General features: G+C 44.9%; 1 protein-coding gene across 4 annotated transcripts in view; it reads right to left on the bottom strand.

Annotated features, from left to right (window-relative positions):
* klhl13 (kelch-like family member 13) overlaps positions 1-14,830 on the bottom strand; it is a 226,404-nt gene that overhangs the window by 171,405 nt on the left and 40,169 nt on the right. The window contains exon 2 of one of the 4 annotated variants that reach the window (XM_060832587.1): positions 13,153-13,314. The exons of 1 other annotated variant lie outside the window; for it this stretch is intronic. In XM_060832587.1, the coding sequence (XP_060688570.1) occupies positions 13,153-13,199 (47 nt within the window). In that variant the 5' untranslated portion in view covers positions 13,200-13,314. Of the gene's footprint in view, positions 1-610; positions 670-13,152; positions 13,315-14,830 lie in introns of those variants that run through there. 2 more of the 4 variants (XM_060832592.1, XM_060832589.1) reach the window with 2 other exon arrangements.

Consider the following 14,830-nt stretch of genomic DNA (forward strand, 5'->3'; position numbering starts at 1 on the left):
GTTTGAAATGGGGAAAGCGACAGAACACTCCTGCATTACATGCTCAACTCTTTTACCTTTCCTGGAGTTAGCCCTACTATGTGACTGTATCTGCAACTTTTCCTCCTTCCTGTAACTGCCATCCATCACATCCCCTTGCTCTTGTAAATTCCTCATTGCCTTTGTTTCTCCAACCAATCCATTCGATCTGATAGGATTCACAACCAACATCATTTATTGCCGATATTATCCTCAGTAAACTCTCCCTAAACTCCCACAACCGGCAAGAGCATATCACTCTACTAAAGGCCATTTTCGCTTCCTCCAATCTACAGACCCAGAAAATAGCATTATCTTATTCCTCTATAAAACGCTGCTCCAGGCTAACTTTAAACATAAAAATATAAGCCATAAGTATTATCAAGAGACATATCTCAATAAAACATATAATCAAAAAAGAACCCACTCTACTCACTAAGGACACACTTAAAAATATTCACTTATCTGTTTCTGTGCTGTGACCTCTCCCAAACAGATTCCTCCAAGATTAGTTGTGAATTTCACTGTTTGTTAACTTTCTCAGACGCACTCTGATGTCCAGTGATAGATAAATTTGAACAGCAGTGCTGACCTTACCATGTGCTGCCTTTATCTGCTCCTCTCCCTTTTAAAAGTGCTGTTGTTTTGACTTTTTTTGTTTCTCCAAAGCTCCACCCTTCTAGTCAAGTCTCAAAATCACATGGTATGAAACACTCATTTCCTATCAAGTGACAACAACACTCTACATACGAAAAATTCCAGGAAATGACACTTCCCTTTCTGGTAAGTCACTACTGTCATGGCCTCAGCTTTCAGCTGAATATGCTGTGCAGACAGACAGCATTGAAGAACAAGGATAGTTTATAAAGGACATCCAAAAAGCTGAAAGAGAAACGGTCACCGAAAATGCATAAACTCGATAATTTTAATTTTGTTGGCCAGAAACTTTGTGTAGAAAATGTCTAAACCGAAGGATTTCACCCTTGACTCATGTGGTCTAAGCACACAGACACAATTCACTTCACTGTATCTCAGATTACCAAGCAGTGAAGGCAAGAACTGGATGCTAAGCTTTGCACAGTTCAAAATTTTATTCACACAAACACAGCACAAGCATTGACCTCTAAACCCAGCCAACACAATTTCACTCTGCTCTCATGCTGACCACCCACCTGAATAATTATATGCAGAGTTGACATACAAAGGAACATACTCAATTTAAGGCTTGTACAGTGTGGTAATGTGGTTCAGGAATGCTGAGTTATACTGTTGGATTTGGACCAATCAAAAGTGTTCAGTGGAGTTTGGCAGCTCAGTGCCAGTTACCTTCTCAATGCTTGTATCGCTTCAACCAAGAGTATTACCCATCACAGATAGGCCACTTGCAGGTCACTGGCAAAAATGAAACACTGGGTTGAAAGTTCATTTTAAAGAAGGAACAGGTATCATAAGCTTCTCCCGACTGGCGTATAACTCATAAAACACACAAACACGCTTGCTTCATATATCATTGCAGATTTAAAAGTATGTGATAATGCCCAATGCACCAAAGAACTCAAAATTTACTCGAGGTGAAGCTCACTTAACACTTCTTAGAGTTTTGTCAGCTTGGCTTGGTTGGTTTCCTGTGCCAAGATGTCGGGGGAGTTCAAAACCCCACTTCAGCACATGGTTCCGAGGTACAGTCTTCCAGCTGAGATGTTTCACAGAGATCAAATATAGTAAATGCTGGAATTTCTCAGCAGTTCTAGCAGCATCCATTGAGAGAGAAAAACAGAGCTCACATTAATCATTCTCAAATTCTAACTGTTTCTCAAGAGACTTGCTGGGTATTTCCAACAGTTTCTTTTTATTTCAGATTTCGGAGATCTGCAAGTGCCTTGCTTCTGCAGTACTGTTAAACAGGGACTCTTGGTCAACATGAAAGATCCATTGACACTTGACATAGATGAGAATAGCTCTGCTGGTGTTCTGATTAATGCTCTGAATTCAAATCAAAGTCAAAGGAGCACTCATTGTTCATGAAATATAGCTGCACACAAAATAGTGCCAAGTTTATTCACATGAAAACACTCACAGGGTTTAACAGATGTGCTACATAAATGTAAGCCTTAGCATATACTGATCTCTTTCACGGCCACAGAAACAGAACTAAAAATGCTGAATACTTTTTCTGAAGCCACACAAAACCACATGGGACTTGAACCATGTAGTGTGCCTACACGAGTTGTGAACAGACTCAATAAGAAACTGCTGAGTTGTTGAAAGTTGGGCCACGCCTACAACTATTTGTGCAACTTCATTTGCAAAGGTTTTGTTTAATTTTAATATAAATGGCTTCCAGAAAGCAGTTCACCCCACCGGAGGGCAATTATGGATGGTCAATGATTGCTTTGCCTGCAACTCAAGCAGGAACTTGCAAAAAACCATAATCGATAAACATTGTTATTCTTAAATGATAATGAACTTGGATACAACAGCACACCATTTGATTAAAACCTTCCATGAGCTACTTAGATGCAAACCAAAATACAAGGTAGCAGTTCCTATCAAGGTCAGATAAATCTTTTGGAATATTTTTTAAAAACTGAACAAATATTATTTATTCAAGACAAATTGGGGTGGCACAGTAGCTCAGTGATCAGCACTGCAACATCACAGCATCAGGCACCTAGGTTCGATTCCAGCCTCAGGTGACTGTGTGCAGTTTGCACATTCTCCCCGTGTCTGCGTGGGTTTCCTCCGGGTGCTCCAGTTTCCCCCCACAGTCCAAAGATATGCAGGTCAGGTGGATTGGCCATGCTAAATTGCCCACCTTGTCAGATGCATTAGTAAGAGAGAAATGGATCTAGGTGGGTTACTCTTTGGAGGGTCGGTGTGGACTTGTTGGACCAAAGGGCCTGTTTCCACACTGTAGAGAATCTAATCTAATCTCAACACTACTTCTATCAAAATAGTAAGCAATCAAAGTTTCATATAGAGCAATGAGGTAATGAGAGTTCAACAAGCACAAAACTCCAAAACTGAATGAAATTGCCAATCAATCTTAAAATTGGAGGGATGAGGCAGGGATCAGGTCAGCTTACGTATAACCATAAATACGTTGAATGTGTCTGTGACTCCACTATGTCCATAAAATGGATAAACAAATCATAACAGAGGCACCTTTAAAATAAACAACTAGAAAAGAAGAAGCAACAGCCATATGTGGTGATATTTACTAGCATGTGATAAGATGTAGGGTCAAACTACTCTCAATCTGAAAAAACTGCCATTCATCTAGAACATAGAACATAGAAAAATACAGCGTAGTACAGGCCCTTCGGCCCTCGATGTTGCGCCGATCCAAGCCCACCTAACCTACACTAGCCAACTATCCTCCATATGTCTAACCAATGCCCATTTAAATGCCCATAAAGAGGGAGAGTCCACCACTGCTACTGGCAAGGCAGTCCATGAACTCACGACTCGCTGAGTAAAGAATCTACCCCTAACATCTGTCCTATACCTACCACCCCTTGATTTAAAGCTATGCCCCCTCGTAATAGCTGACTCCATACGTGGAAAAAGGTTCTCAAGGCCAACCCTATCTAAAACCATAATCATCTTGTACACCTCTATCAAGTCACCCCTAAACCTTTTTTTCTCCAATGAGAACAGCCCCAAGTGCCTCAGCTTTTCCTCATACGATCTTCCTACCATACCAGGCAACATTCTGGTAAACCTCCTCTGCACCCGTTCCAGTGCCTCCACATCCTTCCTGTAGCATGGTGACCAAAACTGCACACAATACTCCAGATGCGGCCGCACCAGAGTCTTATATAACTGCAACATGACCTCAGGACTCCGGAACTCAATTCCTCTACCAATAAAAGCCAGTACTCCATATACCTTCTTCACAGCACTATTTACCTGGGTGGCAACTTTCAGACATCTGTGTATATGGACACCAAGATCCCTCTGCTCATCCACACTACCAAGTATCCAACCATTAACCCAGTACCCCATCTTCTTGTTACTCTAACCAAAGTGAATCACTTCACACTTAGCTACATTGAACTCTATTTGCCACCTTTTTGCCTAGCTCTGCAGCTTATCTATATCCCGTTGTAACCTGCCACTGCCTTCCTCACTGTCAACAACTCCACGGACTTTCGTATCATCCGCAAACTTGCTCACCCAACCTTCTAGCCCCTCCTCCAGGTCATTTATAAAAATGACAAACAGCAATGGTCCCAAAACAGATCCTTGTGGAACACCGCTGGTAACTGCACTCCAAGATGAACCTTTACCATCAACTACTACCCTCTGTCTTCTTCCAGCCAGCCAATTCCTAATCCAAACCTCCAACTCACCCTCAATGCCATACCTCCGTATTTTTTGCAGTAGCCTACCATGGGGAACCTTATCAATCGCCTTACTAAAATCCATATACACCACATCTACCGCTTTACCCTCATCCACCTCCTTAGTCACCTTCTCAAACAATTCAATAAGGTTTGTGAGACACGACCTGCCCTTCACAAAACCATGCTGACGATCCTTGATCACATTATTCCTATCCAATGTTCATAAATCATATCTCTTACAATTCTCTCTAAGACTTTGCCCACAACAGAAATGAGACTCACCGGCCTAAAGTTACTAGGGTTATCCCTACTCCCCTTCTTGAACAAGGGAACCACATTTGCTGTCCTCCAGTCTTCTGGCACTATTTCTGTAGACAACAAGGACATAAAAATTAAGCCCAATGGCTCTGCAATCTCCTCCCTTGCTTCCCAGAGAATCCTAGGATAAATGCCATCAGGTCCAAGGGACTTATCTATTTTCAACCTTTCCAGAATTTCCAACACCTCTTCCCTACATACCTCAAAGCCATCCATTCTAATTAATTGTGACTCAATATTCACATCGGCAACAATGTCCTGTTCCTGAGTGAATACTGACGAAAAGTATTCATTCAGTGTCTCCCCAATTTCTTCAGCCTTCACACGCAACTTCCCACTATTATCCTTGACAGGACCTATTCCTACCCTAGTCATTTTTTTATTCCTGACATACCTATAGAGAGCTGAAAATGTGTTGCTGGTTAAAGCACAGCAGGTCAGGCAGCATCCAAGGAACAGGAAATTCGACGTTTCGGGCCAGAGCCCTTCATCAGGAATGAGGAAAGTGTGTCCAGCAGGCTAAGATAAAAGGTAGGGAGGAGGGACTTGGGGAAGGGGCGATGGAGATGTGATAGGTGGAAGGAGGTCACGGTGAGGGTGATAGTTCGGAGTGGGGTGGGGGTGGAGAGGTCAGGAAGAAGATTGCAGGCTCGGAAGGCGGTGCGGAGTTCGAGGGAATCGACTGAGACAAGGTGGGGGGAGGGGAAATGAGGAAACTGGAGAAATCTGAGTTCATCCCTTGTGGTTGGAGGGTTCCCAGGCGGAAGATGAGGCGCTCTTCCTCCAACCGTCGTGTTATTATGTTCTGGCGATGGAGGAGTCCAAGGACCTGCATGTCCTCAGTGGAGTGGGAGGGAGAGTTAAAGTGTTGAGCCACGGGGTGGTTGCGTTGGTCAGTCTGGGCGTTCCGCAAGTAGGCGGTCCGTCTCCCCAATATAGAGGAGGCCACATCGGGTGCAGCGGATGCAATAGATGATGCGTGTGGAGGTGCAGGTGAATTTGTGGCGGATATGGAAGGATCCCTTGGGGCCTTGGAGAGAAGTAAGGGAGGAGGTGTGGGCGCAAGTTTTGCATTTCCTGCGGTTGCAGGGGAAGGTGCCGGGAGTGGAGGTTGGGTTGGTGGGGGGTGTGGACCTGACGAGGGAGTCACGAAGGGAGTGGTCTTTGCGGAACGCTGATAGGGGAGGGGAGGGAAATATATCCCTGGTAGTGGGGTCCGTTTGGAGGTGGCAGAAATGACGGCGGATGATAGCTGTATACGGAGGTTGGTGGGGTGGTAGGTGAGAACAGTGGGGTTCTGTCCTGGTGGCGGTTGGAGGGGCGGGGCTCAAGGGTGGAGGAGCAAGAAGTGGAGGAGATGCGGTGGAGGGCATCGTCGATCACATCTGGGGGGAATCTGCGGTCCTTGAAGAAGGACGCCATCTGGGCTGTACGGTATTGGAACTTGTCCTCCTGGAAGCAGATGCGGCGGAGACGAAGGAATTGGGAATATGGGATGGCATTTTTACAGGGGGCAGGGTGGGAGGAGGTGTAGTCCAGGTAGCTGTGGGAGTCAGTCGGTTTATAGTGGATGTCTGTGTTGATTCGGTCGCCCGAGATAGAAATGGAAAGGTCTAGGAAGGGGAGGGAGGAGTCTGAGACGGTCCAGGTGAATTTGAGGTCGGGATGGAAGGTGTTGGTAAAGTTGATGAACTGTTCAACCTCCTCGTGGGAGCACGAGGCAGCGCCGATACAGTCATCGATGTAGCGGAGGAAAAGGTGGGGGGTGGTGCCAATGCAGTTGCAGAAGATGGACTGTTCCACATATCCTATGAAGAGACAGGATAGCTGGGGCCCATGCGGGTGCCCATGGCAACTCCTTTAGTTTGGAGGAAGTGGGAGGATTGGAAAGAGAAGTTATTCAGGGTGAGGACCAGTTCAGTCAGTCGAAGGAGGGTGTCAGTGGAAGGGTACTGGTTGGTGCGGCGGGAAAGCAAGAAGCAGAGGGCTTTGAGTCCTTCGTGATGGGGGATGGAGGTGTACAGGGACTGGATGTCCATCGTGAAGATAAGGCGTTGGGGACCGGGGAAGCGAAAATCATGGAGGAGGTGGAGGGCGTGGGTGGTGTCCCGAACGTAGGTGGGGAGTTCTTGGACTAAAAGGGACAGAACCGTGTTGAGGTACGCAGAGATGAGTTCGGTGGGGCAGGAGCAGGCTGAGACAATGGGTCGGCTGGGGCCGTCAGGTTTGTGGATTTTGGGCAGGAGGTAGAAACGGGCGGTGCGGGGTTGTGGGACTATGAGGTTGGAGGCGGTGGATGGGAGATCCCCTGAGGTGATGAGGTTATGGATGGTCTGGGAGATGATGGTTTGGTGGTGGGAGGTGGGGTCATGGTCAAGGGGGCAATAGGAGGAGGCGTCCGCGAGCTGGCGTTTGGCCTCAGCGGTATAAAGGTCGGTGCGCCAAATTACTACCGCGCCTCCCTTGTCTGCTGGTTTGATGGTGAGGTTGGGGTTGGAGCAGAGGGAGTGGAGGGCTGCACGTTCTGAGGGTGAGAGGTTGGAGTGGGTGAGAGGGGTGGACAGGTTGAGTCGGTTAATGTCGCGGCGGCAGTTGGCTATAAATAGATCCAGGGCGGGTAAGAGGCCAGCACGGGGTGTCCAGGTGGATGGGGTGTGTTGGAGGTGGGAGAAGGGGTCGTCAGAGGGTGGGCGGGAGTCTTGGTTGTAAAAGTAGGCACGGAGGCGAAGGCGGCGGAAGAATTGTTCAATATCTTGCCACGTGTTGAACTCATTAATCCGAGGGCGTAGGGGAATGAAGGTGAGGCCTCTGCTGAGGACTGATCTTTCATCCTCAGAGAGGGGAGGTCTGGAGGGATGGTGAAGATCCGGCAAGGTTGGGAGCTAGGACCTGGTGTGGGACTGGAGCTGGGAATGGGGGCGGGGTTAGGGGTGGGGGCGGGGGCAGAGATCAACGTAGGGGCGGGGTTAGACGTGGTGACGAAAGTCGGCGTGAGGGCGGGGTTACGCATGGTGACGAAAGTCGGCGTGGGGGCGGAGACACCTGAGGCGTTGTGGTCGTGCAGGTTAGTGATGTCAGTGGGGGCGGAAGTGGCTGCGGCGATGGCAACCAAAGGGGCAGAAATGGTTGTGGCGACGAAAGAACCGTTGTCATTCCCGGTAGCCGCGGGGGTCGCAAGTCCATCGGCGATCTTCCTGGCGATCGTGGAAGCGGTTGTCTGTGCGGCGATCGCCGGGGCGGTTGTCTGGACAGCGATCGCGGAGGCTGCGAGGTCGGACGTGACGTCACGGTCGTCGTCGGCCGTTGGTGCCGCGGGCGCTGTAGTGGCCGTGTGTGTAATGGCGTCCGACTGATTACGGAGACCTATAGACAGCCTTTGGGTTTTCCCTAATCCTACCAACCAAGGACTTTTCATGTCCCCTCCTTGTTGCTCTTAGCTCTCTCTTTAGATCCTTCCTGGCTACCTTATAAATCTCAATTGCCCCAATCAAACCTTCACGCCTTATCTTTACACAGGCCGCCCTCTTCCCTTTAACAAGGGATTCCAATTCCTTATTAAACCAAGGCTCCCTCACACGATCCTTTCCTCCTCTCTGATCAGATTCACTATCTATTTCGATCAAATTACACAGTGAATATTTGAAGGGCAAGATACCAGCTAAGCATCACAATTATACTTCAGAGTCATCAGCCAAATGCCTCAAGATTCAGTATCTGGTAGGAACCAATATGTTATAGTGTAGTCTGCAACTAAGAAGTTCATGAAAGGTTTTAAATCAATGGAAGTGCACTGTTGTACCCAAGCTCATTGTCATGTAACAATGACAATGCTTAATTACATGGCTAGTGTTTTGGTCATGTTTGTTCTTGGGTTGCAGGCAAAGCCATCATTGACTACCCATCATTACCCTCAAGAAGGTGGCAATGAATTGCTTTCCTCAACTGTTTCACTCTGTACGATGGAAGTACACCTATGGTTATAGTCAGATACAGTGCAACTTGCTGAGAAACATCTTTGGATTGCTGTGGATGCAGAATTACAAGTTGTCCAGACCATCAAATTTTATTTGGTGTGAGACATGAGTGAACTAGATTGGATTTTAGCATATTCAAATTGTTGCATGTTAATTCTGATGTGCTGGGATTTGAACTCATATTACCAGAGCATTACTCCATGTGTCTAGATTATTCTTTCAGTAATACTACCACGATGTTACCGTCAAGTAAAACAGATCAGGACATGGTATTTTTGGACTATCTTGATCTTCTTTAAATTCCACTGAAAAGCATCTCTGTACGTTAGCTATGTTTAGGAGAAAGTGAGGACTGCAGATGCTGAGATCAGAGTCAAGGGTGTGGTGCTAGAAATACACAGGTCAGGCAGCACCCGAGGAGCAGGAAAATCGATGAAAGGCTTATGCCTGAAACATTGGGGACGTGTCTGTTTGGCAGGCATTAAGATACCTTGGTGTTGTCCAGTCTGTTGTCCCACCATCAGGCAAGGTCTAATCCCCAGATCTGCACACAGCAGCCTAAGTACACAATGAGTGATCTCAGGGCATCGAATGTATATTCCTTAAATATTCCTCCACTTCTTAATTAAAAGCACCCCCACTAGAAAACCCATTTGTGCCAATAGCAAAGCCAAGAGCAGCAAAAAAAAGTTGAATAATTGGCACAAATACTAAACAGAACTGCAACAGAATCATGAATAAATGACCAGAAAATTGCATACTTCATTGATGTGTTCGTCCATTTTAGATCAGCTGGCTCTCAAGTAACTTTGAATCCTCATTTCATGTGGGCTTCCTTAAAAGTCAACATTTCTGATGCTAAAAGTTAGAGATTCAACTTAAGAGCAGAGAACAAGGAAAAGGGGCACTCTTCAGGAAAGCCTCACAAAAAAATCTAGTTAAAAATCACAACACCAGGTTACGGTCCAACAGGTTTTTTTTGGAAGCACTAGCTTTTGGAGTGCTGCTCCTTCTTCAGGTAACTTGTGGGGCAGGATCATAAGACACAGAATTTAAAGCAAAAGATTACAGTGTCATGAAACTGAAATGATATATTGAACATACCTAGATTGCTGTTAAGTCATTCATCTTTTAGAATAGGTTGCAAGTTTCGGTTCATTAATATGTCAATTCAAGAACTTCTTTTCAGTCACATTAGAATATAGAACATAGAACAGTAGAGGCCCTTCTGACCATTATCTTGTACTGAGCATTTACCTTAATCTATGATCAACCTAAACTCCACACCCCTAAATTTACTGCCATCCATATGACCCCTCGTGACAGTATTTCTGCCCTGGGGTAAGATCTCTGGCTATCTATCCATGTCCCTAATTATCTTGTACACCACTATCAAGTCACCTCTCTTCTTTCTCTCCAGTGTGAAAAGCCCTAGCTCACTCAACCTCTTTTCATAAGACAAGCCCTCTATTCCAGGTAGCATCCTAGTAAATCTCCTCTGCACCCTCTCTAAAGCATCTACATCCTTCCTATAATGCGGAGACCAGAAATGGACACAATATTCCAAGTGTGGTCTGAACAGGGCTCTATAGAGCTGCAGCAAAACCTCCTGGCTCTTAAATTCAATCCCCCTGCTAGTGAAAGCCAAAACACTATACGCCTTCTTAACTACCCTATCAACTTGGGTGGCAACTTTGAGGGATTTATGCACATGGACCCCAAGATCCTGCTGTTCCTCCACAGTGTCAAGAATCCTGTCTTTAACCCTGTATTCAATTTTGACTTTCAAAATGAATCACTTAATCTTTATCCAGGTTGAACTCCATCTGCCACTTCTCAGCTTAGCTCTGCATCTTGTCAATGTTTTATTGTAACCTGCAACAGCACTCGACACGATCTACAACACCACCGACCTTTGGGTCATTGGCAAACCCACCTTTCCACTTCTTCATCCAAGTCATTTATAAAAACTAAAAAGAGCAGAGGCCCAAGAAAAGACGCCTGCGGGACACCACTGGTCACCAACCTCCAGGAGGAATACTTTCTATCCACTACTACTCGCTGTCTTCTTATAGCCAGCCAATTCCTAATCCAGATTTCCCTGCATCCCATGCCACCTAACTTTCTGAATGAGTTATCATGGGGAACCTATCAAATGCTTTATGGAAATCCATATACACTACATCCACTGCCCGACCTTCATGTACTTGTCTCGTCAAATTCTCAGAAGAATTCAACAAGGCTTATGATGCATGCCCCTCACAAAGATATGCTGACTATCTGTAATCAAACTATGTTTTTCCAAATAGTCATAAATCCTAACTCTCAGAATCCTTTCCAGTACCTTCCTTACCACAGACATAACACTGACTAGCCTATAATTCCCATGGATTTCTGTATTGCCTTTCTTGAACAGAGGAACAACATTCGCCTCCCTCCAAACAGCCGGTCCAACTTCCGTAGAGAGTGAGAATGCAAAGATCATCGCCAGAGGCTCAGCAATTTCATTCCTCGCTTCCTGTAGTAACTTCGGATAGATCTGGTCCAGCCCTGGAGACTTAACTATCTTGATGCTTCCCAGGATTTCCAGCACATCCACTTCCTTAATATCAATCCATTTATAGAATCAGAATAGAATCCCTACAGTGTAGAAAAGGACCTTTGGCCCAACAAGTCCACAACAACCCTCTGAAGAGTATCCCACCCAAACCCTATTTCCCCACTCTGTTACTCCAGATTTACCTCTGACTAATGCACCTAACCTAACCATCCCTGAACACTATGGACAATTTAGCATGGCCAATTCACCTAGCCTGCATCTTTGGAATGTGAGAGGAAACCGGAGCACCTGGAGGAAACCCACATAAATACTGGGAGAATGCGCAAACTCCACACAGAGACTGGAATCAAGCCTGGGTCCCTGTTGCTACAATGCAGCAGTTCTAACCACTAAGCCACTGGTCCACTGTGTTCTCACTGTCAGCAAGGTCCCTCTCTCTCATGAATAATGAAGCATTTTAGGGTTTCCCCTACCTCTTCAGACTCCAGGCACAAGATCCCCTACTATCCCTAATCGACCCTAACCTTTTTAGATTACTTAGTGTGGAAACAGGCCCTTCGGCCCAACAAGTCCACACCAACCCGCCGAAGCATGGCCAATTCACCTGACCCGCACATCTTTGGACTGTGGGAGGAAACCCACGCAGACATGGGGAGAACGTGCAAACTCCACACAGTCAGTTGCCTGAGTCGGGAACTGAACCCGGGTCTCAGGCGCTGTGAGGCAGCAGTGCTAACCACTGTGCCACTGTGCTGCCTCTCTCTGATCATTCTCTTATTCCTCATGTACATGTAGAACGCCTTTGAGTTTTCCCTAATCCTTCCCACCAAGGCTTTCTCATGCCCTTTCCTAGCTCTCTTCAATCCATTTTGAGTTGAGTTCTTTCCTAGCTACCCTGTAATCCTGTAAAGCTGTGCCAGGTCCTTGCTTCCTCAACCTTAAGTAGCTTCCTTCTTCTTTTGACGAGAAGCTCCTCTGCTTTGCAGACATTCTATCACATACATAATCTGCAGGCAGTGAATGCAGGCAATTCATGATATATTTTATAAATTCCTACTTCGGAAACAGAATCAGTCTGACTTAAGATTGGGATACAGACAGACTCTAACCTTACACCCTTGATGTATTGTCTGAGCTGAGATGTCACTTTTTTTAAATAAAATCTTGAGTTTTCTCAAGAATGTGACTTAAAAGAAGTTCTGGGATTGACATATTAATGAACTGAAACCTGCAACCTATTCTAAAAGATGAACGACTTAACAGCAATCTCGGTTCTGGATGTAGGTTTGTTCATGGAGCTGGAAGGTTCGTTTTCAGACATTTCATCACCATAATGGGTAACATTTTCAGTGAGCCTCCAGACGAAGCACAGCTAATGATTCTTGCTTTCTATTTATATGTTTCTTTGGGTTGGTGATATCATTTCCTGTGGTGATGAACTTTCCTTTTCTTTTTCTCAGGGGGTGGTAAATGGGGTCCAAGTCAATGTGATCTTGATAGAGTTCCATTTGGAATGCCATGCTTCGAGAAATTCTCGTGCGTGTCTCTGTCTGGCTTGTCCTAGGATGGATGTGTTGTTCCAGTCGAAGTGGTGTCCTTCCCTATCTGAGCAAACCTACATCCAGAACCTCAACATGAGCTACAATCTTCTCAAAACTCAATTGCAATTTAGGTTTGTTCAATATATCATTACAGTTGCATGACGATGTATTCTTTTGCTATAAAGAATGTGTCTTATGATCCTGCTCCACTAATTACCTGATGAAGGACGTGAGCTCCAAAAGCTGGTACTTCCAAATAAACATGTTGGACTGTAACCTGATGTTGTGTGATTTTTAATTTTGTCCAAACCAGTCCAACACTGGCACCCCCACATCATGAAAATCATCCAGGTCATTGCCATTCCGAGAGCCCATTCCCACCCCACACTCACCGTGATGGTGGCCCGATACTGGTCAGCCTTAATCCAGTGAACTGCATCAAGATGCCTGTTTGTTGCCCCACAGCTTGCTGACCCAGTGGAAACAAGGCCAGTGCTTGAAAATCATGGCTGTCTCGTTGCTGCGGGTATGTATGAGCTTCTGGCACATTCCACCTGTTTGTCATCCAAAAGTCAAAATCAACCCCATTAAATATCCCCTTTCACATTTTGCCTCCAATGAGACCTTTTACCATAGAAATTAACAATTCCAAACCTTGCCACCTTTCAATTATCATTAAAGTTGTAATTTTTCCATTTCTTCAGCAGCAATCTCAAATTAATGAACCTCCCATTCTAAAAAATAAAACAACTTAAGGAGTTATTCACCATGCAAGAGCAGATGAATTCTGAAGATTAACTTACTAATGTACTATTTCTGAAACCTTAACTGCTCATTCATATGCTAATGATATCTCCAAATCATAAACCGTTAGGAAGTAAGTGACTTAGGTTTCAGATTCAACACCAAACTTTGGTTTATAAGTTATTTTAGATATTTTGTAATTGATCTGTTCAGATGTGATTACACATATCTGGAGCAGGTGGGGCTTGAACCGGAGGGAGCTCTGATCTGGAGGTAGGAATATCATCACTGCAGTATGGTCTACAAACGGTTTTAAGTTGGGAAATAGAATAACTCCAATTTAAAACAAAGTGAAACTTCACTATCTTGGTACCTGATGGTCACAATAATGGAAGGAGTTTGAAATTACTCTGATAAAAAAGAAAAACAGCTTTGAATTTCTAAAACCTGGTTTAAGATCAATAGTGGCAAGAAATTCAGGTTGAATAATAACTTTCAAAGATTTGGAGATGCTGGCGTTGGACTGGGGTGTACAAAATTAAAAATCACACAACGCCAGGTTTTAGTCCAAGAGGTTTATTTGGAAGCACTCGCTTTCTGAGCGCTGCTCCTTCATCAGATATTCCACAACCACCTGAAGGAGCAGCGCTCCGAAAGCGAGTGCTTCCAAAGAAACCTGTTGGACTATAACCTGGCGTTGTGTGATTTTTAACCTTCAAAGAGCTAGCTTTGTTCTTACAATTGCAAGGTCTTATTTTGTCCACTTTCAGTTAAATTAAGAATATGCAGTCTTTTACTTTTGACTCGATCATAAGAATGTCATTTAAATGTTTGATCCTCTTATATGACAAACTTAATACTATTAACTAGAAAGAAAGATCCACATGGATTTCTGTGATCTCTCCACTCCCACCCTTCAAAAAAAAGGTTTCAATGGCACGGTGTACCTGAAGTTCAAAATGACAGTTTTAAGCTATAAGGTACATTTCGTAAGTAAACAAAGGACCTGTTATTTGCTTTTCTAGGCGCATCACCATAAGCATTGCTAGATCGTTAATAGATATTTGTGGAGAAAAAGAGGAAAAAAAAAGTTGAGACTCACCCACAAAACCCTTGCAGCAAATAACCAACAGCTAAAGCCACCAATATAAGTTTTTCAAGACTGTGCTAGCATGGAGCGCAGATCAAGCTCTAATTAGGCACAGATATTGCCATTCTAATACTGTGATGTGTGCTTGCCACAAGCAAAGCTTGGTGCTAAAAGTGGAACCTTCAAATTCAGTCCAGCAAGCTGAAATGGTTTCATGCTAATGGCAGCGAGATCTC

The sequence above is a fragment of the Hemiscyllium ocellatum genome, chromosome 11 (assembly GCF_020745735.1).
Source record: "Hemiscyllium ocellatum isolate sHemOce1 chromosome 11, sHemOce1.pat.X.cur, whole genome shotgun sequence".
NCBI lineage: Eukaryota > Metazoa > Chordata > Chondrichthyes > Orectolobiformes > Hemiscylliidae > Hemiscyllium > Hemiscyllium ocellatum.